This window comes from Microcaecilia unicolor, chromosome 11 (assembly GCF_901765095.1).
Source record: "Microcaecilia unicolor chromosome 11, aMicUni1.1, whole genome shotgun sequence".
Taxonomy (NCBI): domain Eukaryota; kingdom Metazoa; phylum Chordata; class Amphibia; order Gymnophiona; family Siphonopidae; genus Microcaecilia; species Microcaecilia unicolor.
In genome coordinates, this window is record NC_044041.1 from 69,373,771 (window position 1) to 69,396,700 (window position 22,930).

At 45.4% G+C, this 22,930-nt stretch overlaps 1 protein-coding gene across 1 annotated transcript in view; it reads right to left on the reverse strand.

Moving 5' to 3' along the window:
• The window catches only part of STK11 (serine/threonine kinase 11), a 203,847-nt gene that overhangs the window by 82,247 nt on the left and 98,670 nt on the right, over window positions 1-22,930 (reverse strand). Inside the window, 1 exon segment of the mRNA XM_030218559.1 lies at window positions 1,787-1,844. Within this exon segment, the coding sequence (XP_030074419.1) occupies window positions 1,787-1,844 (58 nt within the window).

Genomic DNA, 22,930 nt, shown 5'->3' on the forward strand with positions numbered 1-22,930 from the left:
CGGCATTGGAGGAAATGTCCTGAACTGGCTCAAGGGGTTCCTAACCCTGCGCTCGTATCAAGTTACATCACACTCAACCACGTCCAAGGCATGGACACCTGAATGTGGAGTTCCACAAGGATCACCTCTCTCACCAACTATTTTCAACCTAATGATGATCCCTTTAGCAAAACTCCTATCAAACCATAACCTCAACCCACATATATACGCCGATGATGTGACAATATACATCCCTTTCAAACAAGACATCAAAGAAATCTTCAACGAAATCAATCAAAGTCTACTACTACTACACATCATGAACACATGGGCAGACACATTCCATCTGAAATTAAATACTGAAAAAACTCAATGCCTGGTACTCACCTCCCAATACAACACTAACAAATTCAAAGTGATAAATACACCAAACCTAAACCTTCCAATCTCAAAAACGCTAAAAATCCTTGGTGTCACTATCGACCGCCACATAACACTTGAAACCCATGCAAACAACACAACTAAGAAGATGTTCTACTGCATGTGGAAACTGAAAAGGATAAGACCATTCTTCCCAAGATTCGTCTTTCGTAACCTAGTACAATCCCTCATCCTCAGCCATCTGGATTACTGCAACTCATTATACGCAGGCTGCAAAGAGCAAACACTGAGGAAACTTCAAACAGCCCAGAACACAGCAGCCAGACTCATCTTCGGAAAACCAAAGTATGAAAGGGCAACACCACTACGAGAAAAACTACACTGGCTTCCACTTAAGGAACGCATCACTTTTAAGGTATGCACACTAGTCCACAAGATCATTCACGGCGAAGCCCCAGCCTACATGTCCGAGTTGATTGACTTACCACCCAGAAATGCTAGGAGATCTTCCCGAACATACCTCAACCTCCATTTCCCTACTTGCAAGGGCGTGAAATACAAGACGCTACACGCGTCAACCTTTTCTCACACGAGCACGCAGCTTTGGAGCACACTGCCACGCAACTTAAGAGCGATCCACGAACAAGCATCCTTCCGCAGACTACTGAAGACCCATCTAACTGAAGACCCATCTATTTGAATCAATTTACGGAAAGAACCAAAACACATAGAGTCCACACTCACTGTTCATCAATGCATCATACATCCACTTATGATCTCCCATCCCCTATAACTCAACACTACTCATACACTTACTCACAGAAATATGTACACCATATGCCTTTGTGTCTTAACACTGCCCTTAAGCCTCATGTTGACATCCCATTGTGATATTCCTAATGATAATTCGATTATCTCGCATAATTTGTACAATATAACCCATAACCAAGTTATAACAAAAGTATTTTCATTATTCTTATCTTATTGTAAGCCACACTGAGCCCGCAAAGAGGTGGGAAAATGTGGGATATAAATAAATAAATAAATGTGGCACCTGTTAGTCAATGACTGTAGGCAGGTAGAGGATTTGGGGGGGGGGAGAGGGGTTAACATTTTTTTTTGCCCAGGGCCTGGATATGTCTCTTGGCAGCCCTGCCTATTTTTCTCAAAACTGCTGTTGATGGACTGAGCTTTTTCAACTGCTGTTCCATAGACCCAACCTGAGAGGCATCTGTCTCTAGGAGGCACTCTGAGACAGTGCGCAGATGAGCTAAGTGCACAAAGCACCCAGAGATGGATATAAAGGGAGAATCTGCAGTGCTGATCCTGGGAGATGTTTTCAGGCTCACAGTTACCACCTTTGGTTTTAAACAGGATGAAAATATCTATAAAATAATGAGAAAATCTAATCTTACAAGACACTTACTTGTGCTCTCTGATCTGCTGGATTGAAAACCTCTTTGCTGGATCATATGCAAGCATTCCTTAAAAAAAAAAAAAAAAAAAAAAGTTTTATATAGCCTCTGACTCATAGCATCACAATCCAAACTACTAGAACAAGGCACCTGTAAAAGACCAAAACACTTAGGGCCTGATGCACAAAGGCAGCCGTAAAATATGGCTACCTCGGTAAAATTGTGAGAGGCACAAACAGCGAAGAGATCACATGCAAATAAGCTGCACAGATCCCCCTTTGTGCTTCAGTTGCTGTTTGCAACTGTGAGCTGTCAAATGAATTTGACAACTCCTGATGCAGACCCGACCATACAGACACCCCCCTGCACCCCCAAGGAACAAATACTTGGTGTTCCAGTGGACCCCTTACTCCTCTCCTACCCACACGAAGAAAGGCCCTGGTAGTCTAGTGACTCCCAACCCCCCCCACCACCACCCCCTTCCCAGCCCCCCAAAACAACAATGGTCCTGTTGGTCTGGTTACCCCTCCCCTCCCCCCATACCTGTAAAACTGCTGTTTCCTTCCTACCGCCCTGCTTCACCTATTCCTCCTTCCATGGAGGCTCAATACTGACCCTAAAAGTTGTTAACAGCCCTATGATGAACCCTTCTCCCCCAATACCCATATCTTTCCACTTGCTCCCTCACATGACCCCCCTCCCAATACCACAACTCTCCCCTTTCACCCTGAGATGGACCCTGATACCCACACACGCCTTTTGTGCCCTCATGTGAACCCCCCCCCCCCCCCCCATACCCAGACCTTTCCCCTCATGCCGAGGTGGACTCCGATACACACCTCTCCTCTCTCCAAGAACAGTGTAGTAAGGTTTTACCATGAGAACCATAACTAAACTTCCATTACCTGTTCTGCCTTAATGTTTGCTATGTGACAGCAGCAGTATGAAGGCACAACAGGCACTCATTTTCATATTTAAATATCGAGATAAGCAGTTACACTTCCAATTAAAGCCCAATTAGTCCAAGATATTCCTCACAACTGGGTGATAATGCAGATCTGAAAGAGCCCCACAAAGTGCACAGATAGCACACAATCTTATTTTTAAATAATACTGTATATGAGAAATCTACAGGTACATATTCACATTCTTAAACCTTTAAGACTTCAATACAGTTTTCCTTAACACACGTTTAAAAACCCTTTTTTTTTTTTTAAACGTAAAATTACCGTTAATTACCAAGTCAGCAAGGAAAAGGGAGAGGGAAAGAGTAAGTACAGAAGAATGTAAGCCCTCTCTCCATATTCAAAATCTACTAAATACATGGCCAAATCTTTACCCATCTTTAAACATAAACATCTTCTATGAACAAGAGCCTAAACTATAGCTTAGTGTGAAATTGTGTGGTGCTATAGCAGAGGAGATCCAGGATGGGAAACAGTTTCTCTGTGAAATGCACAAGGAATCACAGGAGGGTAATGTGCTTGGTTTCTACTACTACTACTACTATTTAGCATTTCTATAGCGCTACAAGGCATACGCAGCGCTGCACAAACATAGAAGAAAGACAGTCCCTGCTCAAAGAGCTTACAATCTAATAGACAGCCCCGAGGTTATTTTGTAATTTATTCTAAGTATTTGAAAGAGAAACTCCACAGTAGCAAGGCATCATCCAAGGGTTAGGGAGTGAAGAAGAGGAATTCTGCTTCATTGTTTTGCCCCAAACATGTCAACCTCCCCGTGCCTGTGGCCACTGAACCAAACAGCACAGTGCTAAACTTAGCTGGCAGAGGCCACCAAATTAAATCATGGGCTCTGAATCATCGCTTCTTAGAAGCATCACACCTTAGGCCAGCTCTCTCTTCTGCCAAGTTATTCTGAGCAGCAACAAGGATAAAAACATAACCATGACATATAATAAGAGACAGAGGAGGAAAGGAAACATTGTCTTACCTGATAATGTTCTTTCCTTTAGCCATAGCAGACTATCAAGAGACTTGTGGGTTATGACCATTTACCAGCAGGTGGAGATAAAGAGTACCAAACTGAACTCTGTCACATAGAATGGTATGCTACTTGGTCAGTCAGTATTTCTCGTACCAAAGCAGAAGTAATAAGGCAAACATTTCTCACCGCAAGAAACCTAAGCAGAGAAACAGACAAATGATAGTGTCAATTCTGTGAAAGAGTGGGACTCTGATTTGTCTGCAGTGACTAAAAGAAAGAAAATCATCAGGTAAAAATTTTCCTTCCTCATCATCAACAGAAGACAAATCCAGAGACTTGTGGGATGTAGCAAAGCAGTCCATAAGTAGGGTGGGAACCAGACACAGCCGCGGAAAGAACCAATGCCACAAAGGATGCCTCAGACCTTGCCAAAACCATCAACCGACATGGTCTGGAAAACATGTGTCACAAGGACCATGTAGGGGCCCTTCATAGAGAATGAAGAGGAGACATGCCCAGAGGACATACGCACAAGCAATAGGCACTCAACTCCAGAAAGCTATGGCTGCACATAAGGCTGCACTGCCCCAACTGCGGCGCACTAATAGCAGGAAGGGAGACTACACCCAGACATCCACTGGTGGCCTGAAGGCATCAGAAAGGCCCATAGCAACTGCGATATAAAGCAGCAGATGGAAACTACCAGGATGATTTTCCTCTCAAAGAATGAAGGAAACAACGGCTGATTAATGGAAATGGAAATGTGGATACTGCCACAGGCAACAATGGTGGGACTGTGCCAAGAGTCACCCTTGATTCAGACACACAGAACTCTGCGGCACGTCTCATATTCCGCCAAAACCGATTTACTCATATCACCCCTCTCCTCAGGTCACTTCACTGGCTTCCAATCAGATACCGCATTCAATTCAAGCTTCTCCTTCTTACCTACAAATGCATTCAGTCTGCTGCCCCTCACTACCTCTCCTCCCTCATCTACCCCTATGTTTCCGCCTGTAACCTCCGTTCACAGGACAAATCCTTCCTCTCTGTACCCTTCTCCAACACCGCCAACTCTAGGCTCCGCTCATTCTGCCTCGCCTCACCCTATGCTTGGAACAACCTTCCTGAGCCCTTACGCCAAGCCCCCTCCCTGCCCATCTTCAAGTCTTTGCTTAAAACCCACCACTTCAATGCTGCATTCGGCACCTAACTCTTACCGTTCACTAAATCCAGACTGCCCCAATTTGACCGCCCCTATTGGACTGTCTGTTCACTTGTCTCTTAGATTGTAAGCTCCTTGAGCAGGGACCGTCACTCTATGTTAAATTGTACAGCACTGCGTAACCCTAGTAGCGCTTTAGAAATGTTAAGTAGTAGTAGTAGATCTGCACAGAAGACTGTGGAGGAGTAACCTAATGGTTAGTGCATCAGGCTTCGATCCTAGCAATCTGGGTTCAATTCTCCTTATGACCTTAGACATAAGACAAGCATCACCACATTGGGACAGACCAAAGGTCCATCTAGCCCAGCACCCTGTCTCCGACAGTGGCCAATCCAGGTCACAATCACCTGACAAGATCCACGGAGCAAGCATTTTGTACTGCTTGTCCCAGGAATAGTAGATTTTTCCCTGCGTTCCTTTAACAACACTCTATGGCCTTTTCCTTCAGGAAGCCATCCAAACCTTTCTTAAACTCTGCTAAGCTTGGGCAAGTTACTTAACCCTCCATTGCCCCAGGTGCAAAAATCTTAGATTGTGAGCCCTCTAGGGACAGAGAAAGTACCTGCATATAATGTGTACAGTGCTGCGTATGTCTAATAGTACTACAGAAATGATTAGTATTAGTAGATTTGAAATTAGTGAAGGAACCAAGCAAAAAAATGCCAAGCTGCAGTCATGATGACCAGAGATGGAGCCAGTTCGAGCCTGAAGGCACACAGGAGAACTCTGACAAAAGATGGGGAGGATCCTGTTGCACAACAGGGCTGAAGCACAAGATAAGGTAAGACTGCACCCCAGGCTCGGAACCAAACAAAACCCTATAGACATAGGATAAGCTGAAACACTTCGCCAGCTAGCAATATTTCACACAGAAGGGGCCAAGCTGTGCACTACAGAACACCAGCTAGAACAGATTCCCCAACAAAGTGGGAAAGTCAGAGATGACAAGGATGAGACCAGTCTGAGAGTCAGATATGGAACAGTGTCAAAGCTGCTGGGCATGTTCAGAAACGGGTGCCCTTCCAGCTCCATGACAGCACAGTATTCCACATCCAGAGATGAAGCTGTACCCAGATCCAGAGCTGAACTCCAGAGCAAGACAAGGAGCAGTGCTCTGTAATCAGAGTTGGAACAAACTATTAACTGACATTTTGGAAAATTCAGAAGTTATAGATAGAGTTATTATTAGTGACTTTCGTCTTTGATTTAGATAGGAACAATGTTTTGAAATTGTATTTCCGATACATGGTTGATAGTTTTTTGGGTTCAAAGATGCATATATTTCCTGACACATCAAGGGAATCGCAGACTGGGAGGTGTGAGGTCTTGGCTTTTAAGCCAGGAATCATTGCCCTAGGTGGGACCTTCCTAGCGCGATTCCCTTGTAAGTGTTTTATTTCCTTATTACTTATTTGTTTGAACCTAAGAAATTATAAGAGTTTGTGGAAACAGATGAAGAATCCTCTGCAGCAACTTCCTTCAGTTACCACTGTACTGGCTGCAATAACCGATTAACCTTCCTCCCTCAGAAAATGTGAAGTGTAAAATTAACCATTTTGAGTTTTTCTTATTTTCTTTGATTGTTTTCCTGATCTTAGATCTTCCAATTGTGGACAATTATGTAAATATATATTGTTGAGAGAAAATGTTTTCCTTTTTATATTAATTTCTGTATTTCCTTACATTTATGTGATAAATGTGAATGTAATTAAGTAAAATGATAAATAAAATAAAAAAAAAAAAAGAGTTGGAACAAACTACACATCCAGAGAAATCTTTAGACAACTCCAAGAATGACGCTATGAGGCATAACCAGAGGAAGAAGGCAATCCACTTCCTTAAATGAAGCCTCACCTCAGAGATGGAGTTGGGCATATATGCAGAGGAGCCGCCATGCCCCAAAACCCATAAGGAAGCTGTGTCCCACAGAGATGGTGCCAATGGAGACAACTGTACTTGAGTGATACAGAAGAAGCAGAGATGAAGCCATGCTCTGCACCCCGAGATATTGCTATGATCCATATTCATAGATGGAGCCTTGCTGATTATCCCAGACAGAGCTACACTCTCCACTGCCCCAGATGGAACAGTGTACTAAATTCAGATACGGAGCTGCGTCCAGTCATCAGAAATGGGACTGTGCCCCATAAAAGAAGCCTCTGCCACCAGGCACAGGCAGCCATGTTCAGAGTGCCCCCCGCTCCCACTCCCCCTTCACTCTCTCCTCAATCACTGGCTGACTACTTCCGCGACAAGGTGCAAAAGATCAACCTTGAGTTCACTACCAAGCCACCACCTCCTCTTCAGCCTCTAGCCCCATCCATCCAACAACCAACCAACCATGGCCTCTTTCTCCTCCTTTCCTGAGATCACCGAGGATGAAACCTCCCGCCTTCTTTCCTCCTTGAAATGCACCACCTGTTCCTCCGATCCCATCCCCACCAACCTACTTAACACCATCTCTCATACTGTCACCCCCTCCATCTGTCGCATCCTTAACCTTTCTCTCTCCACTGCAACTGTCCCTGACACCTTCAAGCACGCCGTAGTCACACCACTCCTAAAAAAAAACATCACTTGACCCTACCTGCCCCTCCAACTACTGCCCCATCTCTCTCCTACCCTTCCTCTCCAAAATACTTGAGCGCGCCATTCACAGTCGCTACCTTGATTTTCTCTCCTCTCATGCCATCCTCGATTCACTTCAATCCGGTTTTCGCCCTCTACACTCGACAGAAATAGCACTCTCTAAAGTCTGCAACGACCTGCTCCTCGCCAAATCCAGAGGCCACTATTCCATCCTCATCCTCCTCGATCTATCCGCTGCGTTTGACACTGTCAATCATGATTTACTTCTTGCCACACTGTCCTCTTTTGGGTTCCAAGGCTCTGTCCTCTCCTGGTTCTCCTCTTATCTCTCCCACCGCACCTTCAGGGTACACTCTCATGGATCTTCCTCCACTCCCATCCTGCTATCTGTTGGAGTTCCCCAGGGATCTGTCCTTGGACCCCTTCTCTTCTCAATCTACACCTCTTCCCTAGGCTCACTGATCTCATCTCATAGTTTTCAGTATCATCTTTATGCTGATGACACCCAGCTATATCTCTCCACACCAGTCATCACCGCGGAGACCCAGGCCAAGGTATCGGCCTGCTTATCCGACATTGCTGCCTGGATGTCCAACCGCCACCTGAAGCTGAACATGTCCAAAACCGAGCTCCTCGTCTTTCCACCTAAACCCACTTCTCCTCTTCATTCTCTATCTCAGTTGATAACACCCACATCCTCCCCGTCCCATCTGCCCGCAACCTCGGAGTCATCTTCGACTCCTCCCTCTCCTTCTCTGCGCATATCCAACAGACTGCCAAGACCTGTCGCTTCTTCCTCTTCAACATCAGCAAAATTCGCCCCTTCCTCTCTGAGCACACCACACGAACTCTCGTCCACGCTCTCATTACCTCTCCCCTTGACTACTGCAACTTACTCCTCACCGGCCTCCCACTTAGCCATCTATCCCCCCTTCAATCCATTCAGAACGCTGCCGCATGTCTTATATTCCGCCAGAACCAATATACTCATATCACCCCTCTCCTCAAGTCACTTCATTGGCTTCCGATCAGATACCGCATACAATTCAAGCTTCTCCTCCTTACCTACAAATGCACCCGGTCTGCGGCTCCTCACTACCTCTCTACCCTCATCTCCCCCTATGTTCCCGCCCGTAACCTCCGCTCTCAGGACAAATCCCTCCTTTCAGTACCCTTCTCCACCACTGCCAACTCCAGGCTCCGCTCATTCTGCCTTGCCTCACCCTATGCCTGGAACAATCTTCCTCAACCCCTATGCCAAGCCCCCTCCCTACTCATCTTCAAAATCTCTGCTTAAAACTCACCTCTTCAATGCTGCTTTCGGTACCTAACCTTTCGAGAAATATAGTATGCCCTATCAGATTGACTCTACACTTGTCTTTTAGATTGTACACTTGTCTTTAGGTTGTACACCTGTCTTTTAGATTGTAAGCTCCTTGAGCAGGGACTGTCCTTCCATGTTAAATTGTACAGCGCTGCGTAACCCTAATAGCGCTTTAGAAATGTTAAGTAATAGTAGTAGTAGAGTCAGGACTAGGGCTGTATTCCACAGAAAAAAAGGAGGGGTTTCCTCCCCATTCAGATATGGAACCATTCCAATCGACAGAGAAGAAACTGGGAACAGCATCCCAAGACAGAACTGAACCAAGACTATGAGTGAACTATGCTAAATATGTTGATGTGGCCCCCAGGTGCAGCCAGAACTGTGTTCCACAGTCAAATACTGAGCAGTGCAGCATGTGGAAAGGGGAAAACTGTGCTGGACAGACATTGATGGAGCCACGCTCCACATGTACCAACAGAAAAAGCTCAACAGCCATAAAAGAGCCAAATTCTGTCCATGAACTAGCCAAGCAGCCATAGCCGTGCACTGAGGCAAAGGCCACCAACAGCCACAGGAAATGCCAGATGACAACACAGCTACAGTTGCTAACAGTGAAGGAGTGCCTATAGAAGCAAAAAGACAAACACCACCACCTGCCCAGCGGGAGAGAAGGCACTCGAGACAGCAAGAACCTGACAATATGCACTGGGCAGTGAGGCCAGGCACACTGTGTAGCCCCCAACATGAGGGTCTCAGAACAGTGGTCATGAAGAGACTGGTGAAGGTGCCGCAAACGGTCTTCCACCAATCAGCAGCAAAAAAAAACAGAAGGCTGCAACCTGTCAGGTGCCCAGGGGGAATCCTACCCAGAGCCTACTTCATAGTGCAAGCGCTAAATAATCTGAATGTAACGGCCCCAAGATGGCTAAAGGCACAGAGAGCTGCAAGGTAGAAATGCTGCCATATGCTGAAGTCAAAGTCTGTGAATGCAGTTGGGAGTTGAAGGCCGACAATGCCACAAGGGACCGAAAAACAGGTCAGACAACTGGGAGTCTAAAGCTCCCGACACCACATGGGATTGCCGCCTTAGGGAGGCCATGCTGGGATGGCCGATGTGCCCAGAAGGTGGTCGCTGCAACAGCTCACCACTAGCGGCTCATGTGGATATGGGCTGCCAGCATCCCTTGCATCAGAGAGAAGAAAAAAGGCCATGACTCAGGAAGAAGGAAAAAAAAAACCAAAAACCACAGTCCAAGTGGCATAGAGCTACAGCTACCAAAACAAGGAATCCTGCAATCCAATACCTGGAGTAAATGCAGCAGAGGGCAGTAAAAGCCCCTGCAAGCACTGATATAAGTCAAAGGCTGCCTACACAGTTGGGAAAGTACACAGCTGGGAAAGAGCAGGCCAGGCAACTGTGAGGAGAGGCTGCCCCTTAGCTCGAGGCAAGAAGGAAATGTACCCCCCCCCCCCCCAGGAAAAGAGGACAGCCCACACCAGCATAACCAAGGCCTCAGAAAGAGAAGTGAGCTGCAGACTGAAAATGCAACCAGGAGTGGCCTGGAGAAGGCTGCAAAGGCAGCTCAGAAGCAGCATGGTCAAAGCTTTTTCTATGTGGGAATTCACCGTGCGAGGAGCCAAGACCCAAAATCACAAAGGCAGACAAAAAACCTCAGTCAATCAAGGGAACTACTGCTGCCCGCAACAGCCTGAAAGCTGCGAAGAGATAAGAGGAGAAAAAGCAATCCATTCTTGCAGCCTGTGACACAGACTGTCAGGAGTCCGGAGTAGTGAGCCCTTGGGCCACTGCCAGTGACCGGCAGCAGCAGGTGTACCACCCAAACAGGAAGCGAGGCTGAACACAGACAGGCTGGTACAAGCAGGACCAGAACCGGATTCTGGAACGGGCTTGGCTGGAACCGGATGCTGGAACGGACTTGGCTTGGCTGGAACCTTATCCTGGAACGAGCTTGGCTGGAACCGAATTCAGGATTCTCAAACAGGCTTGGCTGGAACCGGATTCAGGATTCTCAAACAGGCTTGGCTGGAACAGGATTCAGGATTCTCAAACAGGCTTGGCTGGAACAGGATTCAGGATTCTCAAACAGGCTTGGCTGGAATGGAAGCTGAAAGCAGACAGGGTTGGAACAAACAGTGGAGGAACTGAAGCTGAAGACAAACAGGGCAGACACAAGCAGGATTAGAATTGAAGCTGAAGGCTTGCAGGGCTGGAACAAGCAGGGTTGGAGTAGAAGTTGAAGACTGGCAAGACAAGAACTAGCAGGGCTGGAACTGCAACAAAACCTCATCTGAAGCCCTCTGTTGCAAAGGCAAGCCTGAAAGTTCCCAGGTGCTTAATAAAGGCAATTACAGATGAGATCACAAGTAACAGTGAGACTTGGCAGCAAAAATACCAGAGCACGGTTTGGCTGCAAGAACACCACAGCGAGGCTTGGCAGCAGGAACACCAGGGCGAGGCTTGGTTGCAAGAGCACCAAAGTGAGGCTTGGCTGCAAGAACCCCAAAGCAAGTCTGGAATGCTGGAACATCAGAATAGGACTGGAATGAATGGGAAACAGGAAGAACACAGTCCATAGCAGCCATAGGGCCTGGTCACCAGGAGGCGAGGTGAGTGTACGCATGGGATACAGACACAACCGTGACAGCCTGTGACTAAAATGGCTGCCAACTGAAGAGAGGTACTGTAAAAAAGTACGTCAAAATCACTCCTGCGCTGCCCCAATAGTACTGTCCCAAAAACATAGCTAAACCCCCACACAGGCTGCCCAAAAATAAAGCGTACCGCCACTGGCGCACTAACACGACAGAGAATGAAAGCCCACATTCACAATTTTGACTGCTTTATCAGTACCCATAGGCTTCAACTTTGATCAGGTGGCTGAATCCAAACTGCAGACACACCCCCTCCCCTCCAGAATGCCATATAAGCAGAAATCTGCTCTCTTCCAGCATTATTTTCCCCCCAGTTCTGTAAGGAGAAAGAAGAAGGAAGAAAAGACATGGAAGGGGAGGGGGGGGGGGGGGGGGAAGGAAAGACATGGAAGGGGAGGGGGGGAGGGAACTGGCTCCACCAGGTGCACCCCAAGTCAGGTACTTCTACAGGCCCAGACACCCCAAGCTCAAATGAACCAAGGAACCTGGAATAAGAGCCACAAAAGCAGGAGAAACCAGGAGCTTGTGAGATATTGCCCACTGGCTGCTGGAGATACAGAAAACTGACTGACCAAAGAACATTACTGTCCTATGTGGCAGAGTTCAATTTGGTACTCGCTATTTCCACCTGTTGGTAGATGTCATAACCCACAAGTCTCTGGATTCATCTGCTGCTGACCAGGAAACAAATATATTCACATACAGAAGAGACCGAGAGAGGCATATACACCTACTAAATGGAAAGAGACATCACACCCCTAAACTAAAAAGGGGACCAAAACAGATATACACAAACCGGTAAGGAAAAAAAAAAGTGACACATGCACCAAGGGCTTAACCATCTGGATCAGGTGGTCTCCTAGAGTGGCAAACAGCAGCCATTCAAACCTCAAAGAGCCATCCAGAGCTACTTTTATCAGCAGGATTATTTTCAAACTGCCAATTTCCCTGAGTAAGAGCTTATGGAAATTCTCCTTATCATGCATATTTTATACATATACAAAGTAAAAACTTAAACAGTATGCTTCTACTTATTAATTTTTACAAGATTGCTGTGGGAGGGTAGGGCTGGGGTCATCATAATTGCTAACAATCTCAGGAAGGAAGGGTGGGCTAATGTTTGAAAGTTAATTGAGGGGGGCAAAAGGCTAAAGGTTTGTCTAGGATAATACCTTTGACTGACCCTGTATACCCCCCCCCCCCTTAAAGGGGAGAATTTGTGCAAGACATTTCCTTATACTGAAAAAGGGAGACATGCCCCCACTCCCACACTAAAAGGAGAGAGGGAATGGGAAAGAGGGACATACACACTAATTCTGGACTCTGCTGTTGACAAGAACCCTGTTTTCATTACCACTGAGACTTGTGGAACAAATAAAACCTGGTAATCTATAATAACCCTTGTGTCTACTGTGGATATCTGAGTATCCAATATCAAGACCCCAATGGACAAAAAGGGCGACCAGTAAGCCAACAAACTGTGGTCTTACCTGGATTTAAGACTAGCCAATGTTGCTGAAGCCCAAGTAGGTACTGACTTCAAGCAGACTTGTAAAGGGGCGAAATCAATCTTATCCTAATCAACGGAGACAAAATACTAGCTATCCTGACCTCCCTTAATCTGGCTAACAATCTATGGATTAATAAGATCAAATGCAGCCAATAGATCTAAAGAAACTGCTAAACAAAAGAAAAACCTGTAACATCAAGCTTTGCATGAACATCACCAACTACTGATAACGATATAACTGTATCCATGCTACGATTAGAACAGAAACCCGGTGGTCAAGGATGAAACACTACAACTTGCTCAGTATGAGCAGATAACCGAGTATGCACTAGAGAGCTGCACGGGACGGGGATTCCCATGGGTATGGAAGAAGTTGCCATGGGATGCCTTGCCTTGATTTTCTCTCCTCACATGCTATTCTTGACCCATTACAATCTGGTTTTCGCCCTCTCCACTCAACCGAAACTGTGCTTACTAAAGTCTCCAATGACCTGTTACTGGCTAAATCCAGAGGTCAATATTCCATCCTCATTCTTCTTGATCTTTCCGCTGCTTTTGACACTGTCGATCACAGCATACTTCTCGATACCCTGTCCTCACTTGGATTCCAGGGCTCTGTCCTTTCCTGGTTCTCTTCCTACCTCTCCCTCCGCACCTTTAGTGTTCACTCTGGTGGATCCTCTTCTACTTCTATCCCTCTGCCTGTCGGCGTACCTCAGGGTTCTGTTCTTGGTCTCCTCCTCTTTTCTATCTACACTTCTTCCCTTGGTTCATTAATCTCATCCCATGGCTTTTCCTACCATCTCTATGCTGACTACTCCCAAATCTACCTTTCTACCCCTGATATCTCACCTTGCATCCAAACCAAAGTTTCAGCGTGCTTGTCTGACATTGCTGCCTGGATGTCTCAACGCCACCTGAAATTAAATATGACCAAAACCGAGCTTCTCATTTCCCCCCCCAAACCCACCTCCCCGCTCCCCCGTTTTCTATTTCTGTTGATGGCTCTCTCATTCTCCCTGTCTCCTCAGCTCGAAACCTTGGGGTCATCTTTGACTCTTCTCTCTCCTTCTCTGCTCATATCCAGCAGACCGCCAAGACCTGTCGTTTCTTTCTTTACAACATACGTAAAATCCGCCCCTTTCTTTCCGAGCACTCTACCAAAACCCTCATCCACACCCTTGTCACCTCTCGTTTAGACTACTGCAATCTGCTTCTTGCTGGCCTCCCACTTAGTCACCTCTCCCCCCTCCAGTCGGTTCAAAACTCTGCTGCCCGTCTCGTCTTCCGCCAGGGTTGCTTTACTTATACTACCCCTCTCCTCAAGACCCTTCACTGGCTCCCTATCCGTTTTCGCATCCTGTTCAAACTTCTACTACTAACCTATAAATGTATTCACTCTGCTGCTCCCCAGTATCTCTCCACACTCGTCCTTCCCTACACCCCTTCCCGTGCACTCCGCTCCATGGATAAATCCTTCTTATCTGTTCCCTTCTCCACTACTGCCAACTCCAGACTTCGCGCCTTCTGTCTCGCTGCACCCTACGCCTGGAATAAACTTCCTGAGGCCCTACGTCTTGCCCCATCCTTGGCCACCTTTAAATCTAGACTGAAAGCCCACCTCTTTAACATTGCTTCTGACTCGTAACCACTTGTAACCACTCGCCTCCACCTACCCTCCTCTCTTCCTTCCCGTTCACATTAATTGATTTGATTTGCTTACTTTATTTATTTTTTGTCTATTAGATTGTAAGCTCTTTGAGCAGGGACTGTCTTTCTTCTATGTTTGTGCAGCGCTGCGTATGCCTTGTAGCGCTATAGAAATGCTAAATAGTAGTAGTAGTAGTAGATTCCCACAGAAATGAAAGACGTTGCAGTGGGATTCCAATGGGGATGGAAGAAGTATCGTGGAACTCCCATAGGAGTGTTGTCAAAAATCTCTGGAGACTCCAGAATGAGGCTTGGAATGCCCAGAGGGGCAGCTAAATACCAGACAGACTTAAAATACTAAATGGTTGAATAGTGAACATAATAATAAAAAAAAAAAAAAACTACGGGAGGCTGGTGGGGTTGGGAGGAAAGAGGCCTGTGAGCAAGTAAATAAACAGTTGACACCTTCGGGTATGCATGGGGATGGAATGGATCTAAGTGGATACGGGTGGGTATGGGTTTGATTCCATTGGAGATGAGCAGAGAAGGGCGAAATTTCTGTCCCCATGCAACTTTCTAGCATGTTTGACACAGGTCAATAATGAAAGGGGAACAAAAAAATAAACATTTATAAACGGGTAAACCACCTGGTATAATTTGATAATTTTCTATTATTTAATGTTATGCCGAAAGGAGAAAAGAAAAAGGAGGGTCCGTACAGCTTCCACAAATAGCCAGAGCATAAAACAAAGGAGGAAGGGAAGAACAGTCCAAACAACCAGGCAAACGAGAGGTAAGAGCTTCTAAAATATTTGCCCAAAGGTAGTAGTCCGCAGTGTAGTAAAGAGGTAACCGAAGTGACCCTACACGGGTCATGATTTGGCTAAAAAGCCTTCCTCAGATTGCCTTGTAACGTACAGAAGGAATCTTGGACTAAATACATCAAGTTCCTCATGAAAATGTGACAACTATATGCCATCTGAAGTAGGAATGGCACATTCATCTTCATAACAACTATGTTTTGTCAGTCTGGTACTAAACCCACCGAGTGTGTTATTAACTCACTGGAAAGCAAAACACCTGGAAAATATTGGCTCAGTACTTTAAAATGGAGTAAATCCATACAATCCTCCAAAATACAAAAACCTACTATCAAAGATAAGCTAAATGTATGATTTGCGTACGTTATTTTTATTAGACGCTCAGAAGTAAAGCCCTTAAAAGCTTATTTCTTTCAACGGGCAAAATATTCCTCATTGATCCAATTAAAAAAAAAATAAGCTTCACAGTGCATATCTTCAAATCATTACTTCTCAATGACATGACCAAATAGTGTTGTCTTATGGTGGTATTTTGAACTGTCTGAAGGTGCTTAAGCAGAGAGAGATTGATCCCAGAATATACTTTATTATAATAATGTAGTCTTGAGAAAATAAGAGCATAAAGCAAAGTCAGCTGAGAGAGACCATCCACGTAATATGCACCATGCAAAACCAGTACAAAGCCAAAAAATTGCTCATCAATACTGCACTGACTTGGCAATCAAAGGGAAAGTTGACGATCAAGGATGATACCTAAGTACCTAAAATGATTAATGAGAGAACATGTCTGCAAATACTACTGACTGAAATCGATTTTGAAAAGCACTTTAACAGTGTGGAATAAGATACAAGCCATCAAACTGCTTGCAATTCCTGCACTCACACTGTGTGGAATTGCAGAATGGCCTCAAAGACCTTGAAAAACTGGATGCAATTCCTGCACTCACACTGTGTGGAATTGCAGAATGGCCTCAAAGACCTTGAAAAACTGGATGCAAGAACGAAAAAACTCTGCCATGGCCATGAAGTAATATGCAAGAAGCAGTGGTATGCACAATATCTGCATAAAAGTGTTGAAGAAGTAGAGCAACTATCATAGGTCTCCCAGCATATGGTACCTAACAAAAAAGCCCAAATACTCAAAAAGTGTTGAAGTACCAAAGTGAACAGCCACAGTCACTCCGTCCTTAAACTTAGAGAGAAGGCCTGAGTGACAATTCACTAGCACATAGAGGAAAGAAGTAACAATTTGCAATTAAAAAACAAACAAAAAAAAAAACCACAATTCTTTAAGAATGAGATCAGTAAACAAAGAAAAATGATTACACACAATAATACAACAGGAACTACAGAGTTACTTCAGAAACCCCAAGCAGATCAAAACCAGACACAGAGACTAAAAGTTATAGCACAGTACAGTAAACTACAGACAAGATGGTTCTTGACCACAATGACTAACTGGAGGGGACACAAAGATGGCGCATACCAGACAAGCTCAGTGTAGGGGCTGAAAGTAGTTTGTAAGCATTTTACAATAAGCGTAAGACAAAGAAGGCTGAGAAGGCTAGCATTCCAAGCATCATGCAGGCTAGACCCTAAACATCTTGAAATCCTCCGTCCTGTCCTTAAAGATTTAAGCATGTGATGTATGGCTGCAGAGCATGCCCTAAAGGGCATGGACTGTCCCTTAAGAGCTCTGCTGGACAGAACTGGAGTGTGCTGGACTCTTAGCAACCCCCCCCCCTCCTAAAAAAAATCCTGCCAAATTTATTTCAGTGCATTTATACCCCCCATTTTGCCACAGTGTTGCGGCCCCAAAGCGGCTTACAATGAACTAATTGAAAATAAATAAAAACAAATACATTGCAGTTACATTTTAGTAAATTAGAGTGGGAAAACAGGGAAGAAAGGGAAAAGATAAAGGGAGACAGAGATGACCGACGAAAGTCCAGCAAAATGATCCCCATTCCGGAACGCTGCAGGGCCCAGGTGTAACAAATGAAGCTGGAGACGGACAACCAAGGCGACAGAGTCATCAGAGCAGGGAACAAGATGGCAGACCAACGGTCATCCTCCGCAGCCTCAACCATCGGGGCACTCCAGCCAGGGACCACCACCACTGCAATTCCATCAATTCGGCCGAAGAAGAGCCAGGAAATTAATCCTGCCGGCTGCCAGAAGATCGCGAAGGCAGCAAACAGTCCAACAGTTAAGATGACGGGGAGGAGACAACAGCAGGGCATCCGGAAGACAGCAGTCGAGCAGCAGCGCCAGGAGCTCCAGCAGAGCGCCGCGGGCAGCCCCGCCAAGCAGTGGCGAAACTGGCAGCTTGACCGGATCAAGAGGAGCCCGAAACAATGAGATCGCGAGCCTGCACTGAAGCAGCCCCGCAGACGCCCCGACAAAGCGGGAATTCTGTACGCTGACTCAGAGCAAATGAATATATGGTTCTCTTATTTTCGTATGTCTGCCATGAGAAAGCAGAAGATAAAGCCCCATGAAATTTCTGCTTGGTCTCTGGGTATTAAGGGCCTGATGAACTAGCATTTTCTCCCTGTGTCTGTTCCTGCGCTTGTCACCTCCTCTCGTCCAGCTCAGGAAGGGATGGATATGTTATCTTTGAGCTCAGTGGAACAAATGCCTTTACCATTGCCAGCTGCATCTCCCTTGGTTATATCTGATTTAACTGTGGATGGTGCCTTCACCCACATGACTGTTTTCTTCTATTCCCTTGGCTGTTGTATTGGCTACTTCTCAGAAATATTGTGGGTTTGGACTCTACCGAAAATATACCAATTTCCTTATCTGATATTTTACAAGCTATTAATGGACCAGAGAGAGTACACTCTGCAATCCAGTTCAGTTATGCTCTTTTTCAAAGAAGGCAGTAACCACATTTACTAATGTTGAGTCTAGTTTGAATATATGTGCGCATCATCTGTTCATGTCATTCAACTTCTTCCATTAGGGATTCATCATCCCTGCATTTTATTTATTCCTTAATTCTAAACTTTCTATACTTCCTTGACTGTCAAGCAGGGCAAAGTGGTTTACAATCTAACAAAAAGAGGAAAAGAACTACAATAAAAATAGGAAAGAAAGAAAAACAAACAAACATTCAACATCACTAACACCTGAGCCAAAACCTCCTCCTCCTCCCCCTCCCAATTCAAAGTAGCTGGTGGCATATGTCTGTTCAAAAAGCCAGGTCTTCAGCAACGATTTAAACTTTAAGGAGAGTTCACTATGCAAGGAATTCCACAACGATGGTGTAACAAAAAAAGAAAGCACTATACTGAGTGCTTTCCATCTGGGTCACACGAGGCCCAGGCAGATTCAAACGATGGTCATTTAGAGATCTCAGAACCCACATTGGTGAGTGAAAAATTGTCAGTGTAGAAAGGTATAGTTGAGTGCCCTGACAGAAAGCTCAGAAAGCCAAATGAAGAATTTTGAATTCAATACAAAAACTGATAGGTAACCAATGATGACTTTTTAAGTACAACAAAAAAGTGGTATGTCTTGTGCAGGTGGCAAAGAAGGCTGATAGCCATGTTTTGAAGCATCTGAAGTCGTTCAAGCACAGATTTAGATATTCCTAAATAAATGCTATTACAGTAATCAAGACTGGTCATGAACAGTGCTAGAATCAAAGAGTGAAAGGCCGCATGATTAAAAAAAAAAAAAAAGTACATACAGTACATAGCTGTCACTGAAGGAAGAAACCAGTCCTGAATGGTCGCCTAGATCAGCCCCTACACTTTCCTGCTTTTTATTAGCACCATCCAACATCATCCATACAATTACCTGTTTAATCTTGCCTGCGATTCTGAGTGATCTCCTTGGCAGCCATGAGCAAGGCTCCATCGTCTGGGCATAAGGAAGGGGCACACCGGCCAGCTCGCCAGTCTGGTAAAGGCTCGCATCGCCACCTGTCACTGGTACCCCCTTCTCCTTCTGACTCGGTTATATCTTTGGCCAACGTGCATGCACCGCCATTAAAATGGGGCTTCTCAAAGACTCTGCAGCAATACCTGGCATATATTCGGGCTGAAATAAAAAAAACTAACAAAATAATTCTAGACCGGATTGACGCCATTAGTGTAGATCTTCGAAAATTTGGGGGCGGGGGGTGCGTAGAAGATTTGGAGGACCAGGCTGAGGAACACTCAGAACAGCTGACTCATGCAGACTCCAGCTTCCTTCAGCTCACGGTGCAAATGGATGATTTTCAATACAAAATGGACAATTTGGAGAACTGGGGGCACCGGAAGAATTCAGTGTGTCCCAGAATTGGGCAACTCAGAATGACTCCACTATTGTTTGCCTTCTCTGTGAGAAATTGCTGGGAGAGAATGCTGGAATAGAAGAAACTGCACTGGAGAGAGCACACAGAGCTCTGCAGAACAAGCAGAAAACCAGCCTATAGACATGGTCCGATTTGTCAAGTTCAATGACAAGGAACATCTTTTACATAGGGCCCGGCAGATTTCTAGTGTGGAATACAACAAAGTGAAGATTATGGTATCCCAGGACTTGTCTCAGTTTACACTGTCGTGGAGACGAGGAATGAAACCGGTGTTAGACTTTATCAAGGGAAAGGTTTGCGTATTGCTGAGCTCTTCCTTTTGCTCTTTGTTTTGCTGTTCAGGGAAAGTTGCACAGGGCTTGTCAGCTGGCAGAAGCTTGGAAGATTCTGCAAAAAGCTGGTATCACGACTTCTCCAACGCCTCCAGCTGTGGTAGCTCCTGTAACTACAGCACAACTTCAGCAGTGGCAGTGAGTATCTACCAAGAACAAGAATTCTAAGCCTGATTGTTTTCTTTCCCTTTACCAGTTGCCTGTCTGGTGTTTGCTCTGAGTAGCTGAGGATTTTAATGAAATGTTGGGCATTTGAGTGAGCTTATTTGGGAACATTTCTTTAGTACAATTCACCTTTTTCTGGAATGCATAGTGGGAGGTCAGGTGGGCTGTTATGGAGGGTGGGAGGTGGGTGAGTGTGGGGATGGTTTAGGTGGTGTATTTGGTGCTGTGGGTTAGGTTATTTATTTCCCATTCAGAGGTCCTTGTGGATGTCTGTTTGGTGGTGGTGGAAGGGGAAGAAGGGGGACGGGGTGGGTGTAGGTGGAACTTGGGTAGGGGACTTCTTTCTACGCTGATGTCATTGGGTCTACATTAATGCCTTATTAGCTGCACTTTTGTATTACTGTTTTACCGTGTGTACTAATTTGAAAGTTTTAACTTACAATGTCAAGGGACTAAACTCGCCACAGAAATGCCTCAAGTTGTTTAAAGAGGTTCTGCATTTTGGACCTAGTGGTGTTTCTGCAAGAGACCCACTTCAAAAGAGAACATGAGAGATTCCTATCTCATCCACAATATCCTCATGTGTACTGTTTCTCTGCGGGTGATGGCTCTAAGAAGCCTGGAGTCGGTATTCTGCTTCACTCTTCCCATCAGGTACAAGTTGTTCAAATAAGAGACTCAGTTGGTCGATTCTTGCTCTTGAATCTGCCTCTTGATAATTTGGCTGTAACATCTGCATCTGTTTATGCCCCAAATGAGTCACAGGAGGGGTTTTTTTGACACTCTTCATTCGGTCTTTCTATACTATACCACTGGTCACATAGTAAGAGGGGACTTTAACACTACTCTCCATCCAGCCATTGACCGATCCAGCTCCCCTGTGGCTAACGACTACGACTTCCAAGGCTTTTGTTGATCTTGCCCGGGATCTAGGTTTGTGCGATCCACGGCATCTGCAGCCTATGGTTCATGATTATACTTTTTACTTCCACTCTCATGAGTCTTACTCTCAGATTGACTATGTCTTAGCGGACACTTGTTTAGTGAAGGGGAGGGGGTTACATCAGCTATAGGCCTTTTCACTATCCCAGACCACGCACCTGTTTGGGCTATCACTACCTCCCTTTGTGAAGAGGACAAAGAGAAGATATGGACCCTGAACACTACTCTGTTGAGGGAGAAGGAGATTGTGGCGGGCTACAGGACTATATTTCAGACTACTTGGAAGTTAATTTACATTCGGTCTCTTCTTTAGGGGTGGTATGGCACACTTTAAAGGCCATATCCTGGGGTTATTTCCTGCAGAAAGCTAGTCACAGGGCACGTACTCAATGTGCGGCGGTGGCCAAGAGCCTTTCTCCTCTTTGTTGTTTGGAAGAGAATCAGTTTTGCGGGAAATACAGGCAACCTTTTGCACTTAGATAGTATTTATTCGGACCAGCTCCAATTTTTGTCACCTTAATCAACAAAATCACTATGATCATAGTAATAAACCGGGTTGCTCCCTGGCTCTTAAATTCAGACAGCAGAAGGTAGATCGCACTATTCTTAAAGTAGGGGATGGTGTCGCGAAATGCCTAGCCACCTGCCTGGGGTTACCCCATGGCCACTTAGAGAGTCTATCCCCAGTCAGCTCGTGCCACTTGTGCTCTACACTAGCGCCCTACCCCCACCAACTGGGTTACAACCGCCTCTGGGCGAGTCTCCCACTCTCCAATTATCCCGTGATTTCTAAGTTACTGGAGCCACACTCCCAGTGGTCTCAGAGTTCCCAGAAAGCATTCACAGAACCAACACGCAAAGCACCAGGATTCTTTACCAGTCCAGACAAGCAGAACAAACAAATTGTGTTTATTCTCATAAAAATATTGAGCAGTGGAACAAAAATGTACAAACAGTAACGGGCTTAAAACACACTGTTTCTTCACAGATGGCAAGGACAATTTTTTTTTTTACTAAATCTCATAAGATTTGCCAATGTACTCAAGCTTTTTATCAGTCTTTATATACAGCAGACTCCTCCATTTCTCCTGAGGCTATTGATACTTATCCATCGGCTCACTCACTTCCTACTTTGACTCCGGCCCAATGTCCATGTCTTGAGAGGCCTATTACTCTAGAAGAGGTTCATAAGGTCAAACAGCTCCCAACAGGTAAATCTCCAGGGCTCGGTGGCTTTCCTAATGAGTTCTATTAAGCATTTGCCAGCGAACTGGCCCCCTTAACAGTCCTCCTTAATGAGATTTGTGTTTGGTTCATACTTTCAGGGTTGGATCCAGACTCTTTATGCATCCCCCAGGGCTTGGGTCCGTATCAGTGGGGGTAATTCTTCTATGTTCCCCTTGACCAGGGGTACTCAGCAGGCTTGCCCCTTGTCACCTATGGTTTTTGCCCTGGTCATGGAACCTAAAGTTATATGTGCCAACCCAAATATTTCAGGTGTTGACATGGGGGGGGGGGGGGGGGGGGTCGAGAATATAAGTTGACATTATTTCCTGACAATGTCTTGCTCTCCTTGACTAAGCTGTTGAGCTCTTTCTCTAACCTTCTACACGTCCTAAATGAATATTCTTCCGTTTTGGAGTTTAAACTTAATATGCGCAAGATGGA